The 12763-nt window shown below is 38.4% G+C and overlaps 4 protein-coding genes across 5 annotated transcripts; 2 read left to right on the plus strand and 2 right to left on the minus strand.

Annotated features, from left to right (window-relative positions):
• The first annotated feature begins 150 nt into the window (after window positions 1-150).
• Window positions 151-2599, plus strand: LOC132195078 (pre-mRNA-processing factor 17). The gene is made up of 10 exons (XM_059616813.1): window positions 151-451; window positions 511-730; window positions 780-1009; window positions 1060-1156; window positions 1212-1426; window positions 1483-1591; window positions 1652-1806; window positions 1872-2005; window positions 2059-2280; window positions 2338-2599. The coding sequence occupies exons 1-10, from the start codon at window positions 266-268 to the stop codon at window positions 2513-2515; spliced, it is 1746 nt and encodes a 581-aa protein (XP_059472796.1). The 5' UTR covers window positions 151-265; the 3' UTR covers window positions 2516-2599.
• A 303-nt stretch (window positions 2600-2902) lies between these two features.
• LOC132195161 (transmembrane protein 181) lies at window positions 2903-6227 on the plus strand. The gene is made up of 12 exons (XM_059616972.1): window positions 2903-3137; window positions 3387-3490; window positions 3776-3940; window positions 4000-4102; window positions 4152-4305; window positions 4368-4448; window positions 4497-4596; window positions 4652-4779; window positions 4832-4981; window positions 5043-5145; window positions 5205-5429; window positions 5482-6227. Exons 1-12 carry the CDS (start codon window positions 2977-2979, stop codon window positions 5607-5609), a joined length of 1602 nt encoding a protein of 533 aa, XP_059472955.1. The 5' UTR covers window positions 2903-2976; the 3' UTR covers window positions 5610-6227.
• LOC132195162 (5-phosphohydroxy-L-lysine phospho-lyase-like) lies at window positions 5466-8930 on the minus strand. Its single transcript, XM_059616973.1, has 11 exons — window positions 8751-8930; window positions 8098-8216; window positions 7885-8038; window positions 7684-7826; window positions 7483-7619; window positions 7344-7426; window positions 7084-7291; window positions 6872-7016; window positions 6721-6820; window positions 6468-6659; window positions 5466-6410 (listed from the first exon to the last, which is right to left on the minus strand). Exons 1-11 carry the CDS (start codon window positions 8825-8827, stop codon window positions 6257-6259), a joined length of 1512 nt encoding a protein of 503 aa, XP_059472956.1. The 5' UTR covers window positions 8828-8930; the 3' UTR covers window positions 5466-6256.
• Window positions 8931-9359: 429 nt separating this feature from the next.
• Window positions 9360-12129, minus strand: LOC132195129 (eukaryotic translation initiation factor 4E-binding protein 1). Of its 2 annotated transcripts, none has more exons than XM_059616911.1 (3): window positions 11820-12129; window positions 10308-10466; window positions 9360-10120 (listed from the first exon to the last, which is right to left on the minus strand). In XM_059616911.1, the coding sequence occupies exons 1-3, from the start codon at window positions 11959-11961 to the stop codon at window positions 10071-10073; spliced, it is 351 nt and encodes a 116-aa protein (XP_059472894.1). In that variant the 5' UTR covers window positions 11962-12129; the 3' UTR covers window positions 9360-10070. The 2 variants fall into 2 exon arrangements, with proteins under 2 accessions (XP_059472894.1, XP_059472893.1); XM_059616910.1 differs by having other exon boundaries at window positions 9360-10123; window positions 11820-12127.
• Between the last annotated feature and the right edge of the window lie 634 nt (window positions 12130-12763).

Here is a 12763-nt window from a genome sequence, read left to right on the forward strand (position 1 = left end):
CATATCATACCTTTAAATAAAAATATAATTCATCTGAAAATTTTTAAATATTAAATTACAAATTTTATAACTAATTTTTTTGAAGTTTTTGACAGCAAAAATGAATAACAAAAAATTTTTGAAAAAAACAAAAGAGCAACGTGACGCGGTGACGAACAAAATTTGTTGTTGACAAAACACGCGAAGTGCCGAGAAACTTTCCAGCAAGCGCCTAACTTTGGTCGATTTTCATAATTTAGGATCGTGACCACGGATTCTGATCAAAATGCACGCCCTGCAAGAATACTCAAGCAGTGACGAAGAGGGCGAATCCGCCAAAGCAACGAAGGATTCAACGTCAAAGGCAGACGTGGACGCCCTGGCACATTTGAAGCCCATTGACCCTGAAGGGGAAAAGTACTCTCAGAAAAGCATGTTGCAAATCTGTGCCGCTCCAGACGTCATTCCCCAAGTAATCGTTAATTTTAAAGCTAATAAGGCACAAACTGACAGTGCAATATTTTTTCCCAGGGCACTCAAGGCGACACAATAAGGCACATCGACGTGACGACCAAAGAAATTTGTTACAATCCAAAATTTGAAGAATTGTTTGCACCTGCCGTTGGCCCAGATAATCCCTTCAAAAGTGACCTTCAGAAAGCAAATAAAAACATTCTGTCGGGTTTCGTGGAAAAAGCGCACATGAGCGACTTCCAGTTTGAAACTCAGCGTCGAACGTTTCACACTTACGGTTAATTGATAGGTTTTTTTATTGCTCGGGTAATAATTTTTGTACAAAGGATACGCATTGGATCCTACTGTGAGTGGCCAGCCTGATGATGGCAGGAGCTTTGTGGGTGCTTCCGACTTGGCTGAGGAAAAAAGCGGCCTTACGACTTTCGAGCCGACCGGCCAGAGGCCAGGAGACAAGAGAAAAAGAGTGCGAAATGACCAGCCAGAGGACATCGAGGGGTTCATTGGGCCGTGGGGAGGTTTTGTGGATGAAGTCAAAGTTGCAAAGCCTTCAGAGGTTTGTAAATTTTAAAATTTTGTCCAATCGATTTCAATCTTGGTTTTCAGGAAGAGCAAGCCGAACTCGAGGAATACTTGGCTAAAAAGCAAAAGAAGGGCAAACCTCAAGAAGAGAAGGCGTTTGAGGAGAAAGCTGTTATGCACAGTACAATCATTACTTTTAATCCTCTGTATTGGTCCTGATTTTTTGTTTATTTCAGTTTCCGATCCTGTCGACTACCAAGGAAGATCGTTCCTCCATCCACCTCACGATGTCGGAGTCAACCTGCGCTCGGACGCTCCACCCAGTCGTTGTTTCCTGCCAAAGACCCACATTCATTCCTGGACTGGACACACAAAAGGCATTTCTGCCATCAGGTGGTTCCCAAAGACTGCACATTTGCTTCTCTCCAGCAGTATGGATGGCCGAGTCAAGGTTTGTTCTTAATGACTTATTTTAGCTCTTTCAATAAAAATGTATAATTTCTCCAGTTGTGGGAAGTGTACAATGAGAGGAGATGCATCCAAACGTATTACGGCCACAGACAGGCTGTTAGGGACATTTGCTTTAATGCTAGCGGCACAGAATTTCTCTCAGCAGGTATTTTATTTATTTATTTTTTCTTTTTTCAATGAAATTGAATAATATTTTTATTATCAGGCTATGATAGATACATCAAGCTTTGGGATACAGAGACTGGAAGAGTCAAACGTCGCTTTAGCAGTAGGAAAATACCTTATTGCATAAAATTCCATCCTCTGCGGGAAAAGCAGCACTTGTTTGTTGCCGGAACTTCCGATAAAAAGATTATCTGTGTAAGTATTCATCTAATTATCATGTAGCTAAAATTTTTACAAACTTTGGCAAATTATTATTGTAGTGGGACACTCGATCTGGAGACATTGTTCAAGAATACGACCGACATCTGGGTGCAGTGAACACGATTACCTTTGTAGATGACAACAGACGGTTTGTCACCACCTCCGACGACAAGAGTCTTCGAGTTTGGGAATGGTAAAATTTTTTGTCGTTAACATTTTTAGCAGAATATTTATTTATCCTTGCAGGGACATTCCCGTCGATATGAAATACATTGCCGATCCTTCGATGCACTCAATGCCTGCCGTCACGTTGGCTCCAAATTCCAAGTGGCTGGCTTGTCAAAGCATGGACAACAAGATTGTCATCTTCTCTGCGCTCAATAGATTCAAGATGAACAGGAAGAAAACCTTCACTGGGCACATGGTTGCTGGTTACGCTTGCACCCTCGACTTTTCTCCCGACATGAGGTTTGTTGTTCAAACTTAAATTTTGGTTATCAAAATAATAATTACTTGTTGATTTAGCTACTTGATATCTGGAGATGCTGACGGTAAATGCTATGTTTGGGATTGGAAAACCACCAAGCTGTACAAGAAATGGAAGGCACATGACAACGTTTGCATAGCATGTTTGTGGCATCCGCACGAGCCTAGCAAAGTGGTCACCGCTGGCTGGGACGGCATCATCAAATACTGGGATTGAATTCCTTGTGTATATAATTTAATTTTTATGCAGTTCATCTATTTTAAATGTGGCAAAATAAACAAAATAAAAATGTAATTCGTATAAAAACTCGAGGCATTTATTTAGCTTATCAAATTTATGTAAGAATAGTTCACGAAACTTATTAATTTCCCCTTGCAAGCAACAAGATCTTGAAATGAGATGATCAATGAATCTATTTTTTAATCAATTAATCGTTAATTTCATAAGCTGGCAATCTCACAACTTGTAACCGTATCCGATTTAAGCCACGTGACGCAGGGGTGTAAGCAGAGCTACAATCAATATTCCTCCCCCAGCGCGCAGCTAATCAGAAAGTGGTGTGCGCCGCAGGTTGCCTAGTAGCGCAGGCGCCCACCCTCTCTTGTGCGGCCAGCCAACATCACCACTCGTAAAACTTCCAGCGGGTGCACAGTCGGCTGCATGCTTGAGGAATAAAAATGGCCGGAATACGGCCAGAGGCCAACCTCGGCTATGCCTACCACATGCCCACGGCGGGGCTGTGTCTCAGGATACGCAACGCCCTGTCGCAGTTCAGCGACCTGTTCAGCGAGTTCAACAAATATATCGCCCCTGCTTACCACCATGACCGCTGCGAGAGGTGAAGAGACTTTTCTTTTGTTTTCGAAAAAAAGGGAAAACAACTTGCATGCTTATTTATTAAGATTAGTCATTTAAAAATCTGGTAATTAATTATTTTTGTTTTTGTCCATAATCGAAAGAAAAGAAAATATTATTTTGTGTCCGATATTTTATTTATTTTTCGTTATATAATATTTTTTTACTCCAGTCAGTTATTTTACTATTAATTGGATCATGGATCATATAATGTGGATACAATCAATTTCAGATCTGTGCAGATGCGCCTCTACACAATGCACAAGAGAGAATTTGTCATGGTCTTTGTGGCGTTTTTCGCAATCTTTGGTCTCGGCGTCTTCATTGGAATTGCTGGTAAGCGCAGTTCGCCAATCACCTCTACTTTTGCCCAACCGGCACCACCTATGTATGGTCTTTAAAAATTTACGCTCGACGGGCGCGTTTTACGATCGAGCCCCTGAAGCATGCGTAGCTAGGCAACCGGCATGGCTCGCGCGCTTAACAATAAGCCTAGCTCTGTGGGTTTTATTGAGGAGCGGAGAAGCGCCCAAATTAAGATTGATTGCTTTTTTAAGCGCAGTCAAAAAATGCAAGAATTGTTAAAAAATAGTTCAATAAAAAGTTCGTTTTTAATTATAGGCCCACCGATAACCCACACGAGCGTCCAGCGGTCGAGCCAATTACTGCCCAAAGTCAATAATAGCGACATCAGCCATGGGCCTTTTGTGATGCGCACTCCCGCCCTGACCACATATTGCCAGCAGTTGTGGGTCATTGCCAAGATGACAACGGCGAATAAAGACGGTGACTGAATTTTCACATCTCAAAAGTTGTTTTTATTTAATTATAAATTAAACTTCCAGACGAAACTTATGATAAGAGTTTCCACATGAGCGTATCCATCGAAGGCGTCACTGCCGATCACAAACCCCTAATTGTCCTGAGAGAGGACCAAGCGCACAACAGGTGAATAATTTTTAAACAAAATTCCGCTCTTTGCTGAGTTTAATTTCAGAACGAGACACGTCCATTGCCAGAGGGAAGAGTGCGGCGACTTTATCGTTTTGCACCTTGGCTTCCTCGACTACACCCACTACATTTTGACTGTCCATTTTAACGGGCTTGAGAGCTTCCACCAGAGATATAATATTAAGGAGGTTTTCTTTCATGTAATTTATCCAATAATTATACACACGCTGAACACATTACCTAAATTTAAAAATTTTTACAGTTCAAAACATACAACCCAGATTTTACGCAGTTGGAAATATGGTTTCGAATAATTTTTCTGCTAATGACATTTGCAGTTGCGGTAAGATAAATTGATTTACAAATTTTTTGATTAAATCAAATATTACAGTGCTGGTTTGCCCACGCTCTTCGAAAGTACACGGTTTATGACTGGTCAATCGAGCAAAAGTGGATGTCGGTTTTGTTGCCCCTTCTTCTGTTATATAATGGTAATAAAATTTCAACTCGTAATATTAAACTATTTATTTTAAATTTGTTATACAGATCCAATTTTCCCCATGACCTTCTTATTCAACTCGTCCATACCTGGATCGTTAGATGCTATTTTCCAGGCGACTTTTCTTTGTGCCTTATTGCTTTTCTGGCTGTGCATCTATCATGGCCTGAGACAAGTACTTGATTTAAATTTGACAATGACGATTTTTTAATTCCATTTAAAATTAGAACGAGAGACACTTCCTCACTTTCTACCTGCCAAAACTTCTGATTGTTGGCATGCTCTGGTTATCGGCGTTGGTAATGGGAATTTTGCAAAAGTTCAACGAGTTACGAGACCCGACCTATAGCTACAAAATAGACACTGATAATTTCTCTGTAAGTTGAAATAAAAATTAAAATTAATTGAAGAGTACTAAATAATAATTTATTCTTCCAGAATTTCAAAGTGTTTTTCTTTATTGTCGGAGGATTCTACTTGTTCTATCTGCTGTACTTAATTTTGAGAGCCTACACGGATCTAAGAGCGATGCCATTTTTTGGTATATACTTGAATTATTTTGAGTCATTCAGAGCCATTAATGCCTATTTAATTTTTAAGACATGCGGCTGAAATTCCTAACCCTGCTGATGCTGATTGTGCTGAGCTTGAGTATTACAATAACCGTTCTCCGCTTTGGCTTTGGAATTTTGGAGGACAATTTTGTCGCCGAACTATCAACAACTTACAAAAACTCTGCCGAGTTCATGTCCTTTTACGGCCTCCTCAACTTTTATCTCTACACCATGGCTTATGTCTACGCGCCATCCGAAAACACCGTTTTTGGTGATAATTTTTAAAAAAAATTCCAAATTATTTTACATTTTACATTTGACAGATTCAACAATCACGAAAGACAACCCTGCTTTCTCAATGATAAACGACAGTGATGAAGAGGTGGTGTACGGGTCTGATGAGGAGTGCAGACAGCCGCTGACAAGGAGCCACGATGATGACAGCGACTGAACGCGTTTCATAATTATTAAATATTTATCAGTCGCCCGTGTTAACATTGTGTTAATCTTGAATGTGATAAATGTCAAGTAATTAAGTGAGGCTGTTAAAAATAATTTCATTTTTTCTGTCATGACTTTTATTTATAAAATATTCAGTTAACAGCTCTATAAAAATATGACACTTAAAACAACAGTCAAATTTTAAAACCGATACATTTATCAAGTAAGATCAATTTCATATTATTTGTAAAGTACACTTTCAGGTTACGTTAGATTGGTAACTTTGTGATTTTTAAATCAACGACTGAAATTCTCCCCTTTTTTCTCTCACAAAATACACATAATCATAACATGCATTAAAAGTTTGTACTTTAAATTTTAAATGTGCATGCTAGTAAAATGCTAGACTCTTGGTTCACAGCTAGATAATAATAATTATCTGTCTCACCACTGTCCGTGTGTTCTGAAGAATGAGATCAACACATAATCTCATATGTTTCTATAAATTACATTGATTGTAACGTGTATGATACACTTAAAGAATGAGCAAGAATGTTATTATTTACTTTAAGTGTTAAAGTCATGAATAAATTACTAGAAGTCAAAAACCCTGAAGCCCGCGCGAGTTTAAATGCTAATTGTAATCACTGCCCAAGATTAGTCCATATCTGCGTAGGCCTCGGCTTCTTTTCGCGCCTCGTCATCGGAGTAAGCATAGTCGTAGCTGTCATCTGGGCCATCTGGGGACGAGGGTTCCTCCATCACGAAATTGCTCGATGGCATTCCCATGCTTAACATGGAAATGTTGCTTCTGAAAATTAAAAGATTCTGATCTATTTGACTCTAGCGCAAAGGAAAAATTTATTACGTGCTAGGTTGAGGTCCGTACAGCTCATCTAAAATTGCAGAGGAGTTCTCGACTTGCAATTCGGCAAATATTCTGCCAATACAGACAACAAGCATATCTACGTCCTGGGTGGTTATGCAGAAGGGTGGCATGAACGTCAAAATATTATTGTGGAATCCTTCGTTTGCGACGATTACATTATTCTCCTTTAGCCTTTAAAGAAATATTTTGGGTTTAAACATTTAAAAATAAATGCAAAATGAAAATAAAATACCTATATGATATTTTTTCCGCTAGTGTTGGATCTGGTTTACGAGACTCTTTATTCCAAACAACGTCTACTCCTACGACAAGACCAATTTTTCGAACATCGCCTGGGAAAAATCAAATTCAACAAAAGAAGTAAACACAAACTGAGAACCAACCAATAAAATAGTGTTTATCCTTGAATTGGGTCAATTTTTCAAAAAGGTAATCCATACTTTGCAGGCCACTTTGCACCAATTGCTCTTCTTCTATAACTTTCAGAACCGAGTTTGCTATTGCAACGGCAACTGACTCGCATTGGTACTGTAAATATTATTATTAAAATTCAAGTAAGTAAAAAAATAAAATAAAACTTTGGCCAAGAAAATACCTGCTTAGACCAGTTTGGCAATGCTTCCGCTATTTTCCGAGATGTCACTACTACTGATAAGGGGTACCCATTTCCTATTGCCTTTCCAACAGTGACAATGTCAGGCACAGCGCCTTGAGTTTGAAATCCCCAAAATTTGGGGCCACATCGTCCGAGTCCAAGTTGGATTTCATCTGCTATCACAAGTGCTCCCAGACTTTTGATGTAACTAAAAAAGGAGTCAATTATATTAAACTTTCCAATTATCTCCATTCACTTACTTATAGATATTTGCAATGTAACCAGGCGGAGGTATAACCATTCCCTGAACCATGAACACAGGCTCTGATAGAAAACAGGCAAGCTTCAAGAATATTAAAATATATTTTAACATATAAAAAATAGTGCAAACATTATTACTTCTCCGCCTTCAATGATTCCCTTTTGAATTGCGACTTTGGCCTCTTCGAAATATTTTTGAGCAGCGTAAATGTCATGCATGTGCTTTCCTCGGTAAGTGTCGGGCAGTGGAACGACGGTGACCCAGCTTGGTTTGCCTGATTAAAATTCATGAATTAACAATTTATCAGTCTTAAAAATTCGAGTGTATGTCAAACCAACCAGCTGGCAGCATTCTAAACGTTTTTGGGCAAATCTTGGTGAGCATTTCAGAAGAGCCGTGAAAGGAATTTTCCATGATGGCCACCGATTTTCTTCTCGTGTAGCTTCTTGCTAATTGGACAGCCAAGTCGTTGGCTTCGCTTCTGAAAATTTAAGATTCATATAATTTTTGTCAAAATTTAAAACACAATCTTTCCTTACCCCGAATTTGTAAATAGGCATACTTCAAAGTTTGATGGAAGAGTTTTGAGCAGATTTTTGGCGTACTGTTCGTGCTGCAAGTTGTCCTGGATTGCACCAAGTGTCTGCATCATCGAGCGACCAGCAGCAACAACACAAGGGTGGCAGTGCCCAACTTTGTTTGGACAAATGTTAGTTTAATTTTTCATTAAAATAAAAGACATTTTTTACTACCATTTGACAATCTTGTTGCACAGTCAAGGTACTTGGTGCCCATCGAGTCAATCAGATAAGCGCCCTCCGAGCTCATGATTTTCAGAGGGCTTTGGGTGTAGTGCAGTTGACAGGACTCTCTAAAAATAGAGGAAAAATATTAATTACACATATATATTTTTTATTATAGTAAGATACAAATTTAATTTGTAAATGCAGAAAATGTGGTGTAATGTGGAATTGTATCAGTTGTAAGATTAAATTCTTTAATTTTCAAAGTGAAAGAAAAATTGTGATATGGAGAATCAATTCACTTAGAAAAACGCGTTTTTATCTTTCCAGATTCTTTCATAACATATATGATTACGTAGTCAGCGCAGTTCTTTAAAAAAAAATCAGAAATATATGTACAAAATTATTTTGTGATAATTATTATTATTGATCTTTATTTTGATCTTTGAAGGCAAAAAAAGACGAAATCAATGAATTCATGCGAATGCAAGTGAACATTTTAAGAACTCGCATAGACATCATACTGAAAGTACAGATGTTTTTAACAAGAAGACTTCTTGGTTTTTAAAGAGATAAATATATTATATAACTAAAAAAATGAGTGGTCCATGTGTGAGCAATGACAACTTGCAAATCTCGACTTTGTTAGAGCCAATTCTTACGCGATATAACTGCGCCTGAGTCGGGCCGTTTCCTCCGTCAGGAGGCCGCCGTTGCTTTTAGCATTTTCACCGTCCATTAAGACGAAATTTCCGGAAAAACACAAGACGAAAGGACTAAAAACACACAAGCGAGATGCTTCTCGTCAACTCTGAAAGTTTGAAAGCGAAAGGTTACATTGAGGGGCGGCGCCTCGATTACGTTGTCACGTGGGCTACTCTTTTGTAAACAGACACAGAAGTCGCCAAGGCACGGACAGGTCCAGACACGGACAGACCTTGTGACAAAATATACTCTCCAGTACAAGGCCGTGCGGTTCTGAATTCAAAGCAAGGACTATTATTTTATTAACTTATTAAAATCAAGTTACATAACAGTATTAAGAGACTTGAGTATAATTTTAATATTATTAATTAAAAATAATTATCAGTCTCATCTTGTTTTTATTTTTTTATTCCAACTGATTAATGTCGGACTACATCGTTATGGTCCTTTCTCAATGGGGTTGCTTATTTCACGTATGTTTAATGCCTTGCCAAAATCAATTATCAGTGCGCCTCACCAGCAAAAGGACTGAGTATTTTAGAGGAGATAAAATTAAACCAAACAGATTTCCACGCTCCGTTCTTTTTATTGCTATTTAGAGACGTTCTCACGGGAAGACAAAATCAATCAAATATCCATGTACAAATAGTAATTCTTTTTGTTTTGCAAAATGTAAAATAAAACAGGATCAATCGAAAAACCAAAATAATGCTTCTTTGCAACATTCAAACTTAACTGAAATTTTGTGGTGTTCAATAAAAATGAGTCACTTCTCAAATGGAGCACCGCAAGTGATGCTGGCTGACAAGTAGGAACAAAAACAATTATAAATCAGCAGGTCTCGGAGCCTTTTTTCATTTGCGACTTTCGAATTACAAAAAAATTGTAGTTTTGAAAGATATAAATTTAATCTGCTCCGGCAAAAATTCTTAACATGTTGATTTGGAAAGCAGTGTGACAGAAATTTCAACTGCGTTTATATTTTTTTTATGTACAAGCATGACAAACATGTATTTCTGTATGATGGGTAGTAATATGCAAAATCGTTGGTTGGTGCTGACTGCTGACAAGTTTTAAAGTGCCATATTTTAGCACGTCCAAAGGAATATCGGTTGAGCAGAGAGTAAATACAAAGGTTGCTTTCTTGATGCGTTCCGTTGTGTCTTCATTTTCTTACAAAATACAAGATTGGCGGGTCCGAGTCGAGAAAATCAATTGATGAAGCTGCGCCGCCACAATTTGAAGACTCGGATCCTCGCTGAACAACAAAATGCAGCTTAGATTTCCAGCGGGAATTGCTCAGGGCCTTCGTCACCACCAGCGGCGACTACTGGAAAAAAAAATTATGTTTAGTCACTCTGGCCAGACGTGGGTGATTCACATCAGGAAAATCACCGCGTTTCGGAAAATAAAGGAGGGAAATTTGTCACGGGAAGTTGATTCACGTGACCATCACGTGTGGCAATCAACCTCTCAGGTGACCCGACCAAAACTTGAATTAATTTTGTTTTCACCTTTCTTGGCAAGACTGCGCACGGGTGACTTTGGTAGAACCTGCTCAGGTGCACCTCTTGTGATGCCAGGAATGCTGGGGAGGTTTCTTGGTGGGGTCTTTGCCAGTGGCGAGTTCCTCATTTGCAGCAAAAACGTTCTGTCGTACACAATCCTGGTACCTGCAATGGCAACAAAGATTTTAATAAAATTGTGATAAAAATAAAAATTTTAAATAATTGGGATTATTAATTTTTAACTTAGAAAATGAATTGAAAAATAATAAAAATCTTTCTAAATTTGGAAGACTCATGATTCATGATGTGTTCCAGAATCCAGGTCAATTATCCCTTGTATTGTTGGGAACCATATTTATATTTATAAAACATCATTTGACATTTTCGGCAAATAATGGCATACTATCAAAATGCAATTGTGTAGAAAAAAAGTAAAATTTTTAGATTTGATGGATGTCACTGTTGCTTTATATTTTTTATTAATTTCAATCTTTGAAACGTAACAATTGTGAAGAAAAAGTTTTATTTAATTTTAAGAATCATCTTTGATCTTAAATATTTACAAAAAAATTAAGCCATTGAAAAATTTAGTTCTTAATAAAAATAAATGATAAAAATGTAAAAATTTAATAAAATTATCGTTTAAAAAAATAAATTTCATTTAACAATAAGTCCAAAACGGACACCACGAAAAAGCTCCATCATTTTTATATTTATTATATATTCTAAAATTGACAGCCAATAATAATAATAATTGTCAACAGAATATTTTAAAGAAATTAATATTTAAATTGTCATTCACCAATATCCCATTACATCTTGAAACTGTTAGCATAAATTGCAAAAGAAAAAAAAAACAGATCGTCTCTGATTACTACGTTGAAACGTCCTTTCAGAAAATAACGTCAGATCATCGTAATTATTGCAAAATCAGAAGTGACACGCAATAAATAATAATATTATTTGTAATGATGAAATAAAGATCAATTTTCATTAAGTAATTTTTTCTTCACTCGAAACTCAATTGAAGATTGTTTAATATATTTTTGCTAATTATGAAAATAATTTTAACCAGAGGTAAAAATAAAAAATAATAATTTGCGACGTTCTTTTTCATGGGAAAATATGTTTATATCTCTTGTGAACACGCACTACTGCCATACTATCTCGGGGAGATAAAAATAATTCCCAGCAGCTTCTGCCAGCCGCGTTGAAACAAACATAACAAAATTTAACTAGCTCGTCGCCGGCACGTGGTTGGCCAAGAATATAATTTAATAAAATGCAAATTTCTGGAGAAGAGAATCAAAACTTCGGTGCTCTAGAGTCGGATTATTTTCCTTTCATCCCCCACCCTTGTCGGCCTCTATGTTTGTAAACACGAAAGCATCCCCTGAAAATGGCCCGACCTGGTCACATGACCGCCTCCATCTTGCTCTTTAAAGAGCTCCATCCGTAATAATAACAATCGTCCGGAGGCCTGCACTGCGGCCCCCGCGGGGGCGGCGGAATGCTCACCTCCAGGCGTGGTCGAGTAGAGGGTGCCTCCGGGGGTGGACGAGTAGTCTATGGGCAGTTGGGTGGCGTCGTTGATCACGACATGTCTCGACGGAATCGACTGGCTCTGGGTGGCCTGTCTCGCGATGGGGGACGCAGACATTTCTGCAAATTTTGGGGGTGGCAGCCGGGGGCGGGACTCGCGGGTCACTTGAGATCACAGCAGCTTTGCTACACACACGTGCCGAATGCCGACTCAACTGGCGACGTCGATCACAGCCTGCTGTGCGTGCTTCGGAACTCCTCAATGGCCTTTGATGTCCGCGGAGGGGCTCTTCCGCTTTCGGTTTCATTCCACGAATCGGTTATACCGGTTTGTTGGAGAACTCCAGCGAAATTCCGGTACATTTCAGAGAAATTTTACATTTATAACATAATTTTTTTCATCGAACCATTCTTAACATTAATTTTTATTCTCAGTTCATAATTATTCAATGTAAAGTAGCTCAAATCTTGCAGAAAATCTATTTCGATTGTTTTGTAAAAACCGGTTTATGATTGTCAACTTAAAAAACCGCTTTATTTTCTCTGCGCAGTTCCTCCCCTCCAATCCCTCTCCTCGGCAACCCCTCCAGCGCCTCGCGGCTGAAACCACTTTACAAAAAAAAATAAATAAAATGAAAATTGCCAACATTACCATTACTTTCCATTGCCCCAGTTAAAATATACTGGAAAAATTCGGTGACATTTTTTTTATTGTTGCCTTGCAATCATTTCACGGTGCTGTCGGGACGAGATTCGCAAGTTGAACTTGACGATTCTGCGGCGTTCTCCTGCGGTGCTAACTGCGTAGTTCCACGGAGTGGGGCCGAAAAAGCAGCGAAATTTTCGCCAGCTTTATTAGCATTATTATTGTGCGCGGCGCGTTTCGTTGTCAGCCAAGGCTCCTTTAGAAGGAGACAAGC

This window comes from Neocloeon triangulifer, unplaced genomic scaffold (assembly GCF_031216515.1).
Source record: "Neocloeon triangulifer isolate White Clay Creek 2 clone unplaced genomic scaffold, ASM3121651v1 ptg000009l, whole genome shotgun sequence".
NCBI classification, from domain to species: Eukaryota; Metazoa; Arthropoda; class Insecta; order Ephemeroptera; family Baetidae; genus Neocloeon; species Neocloeon triangulifer.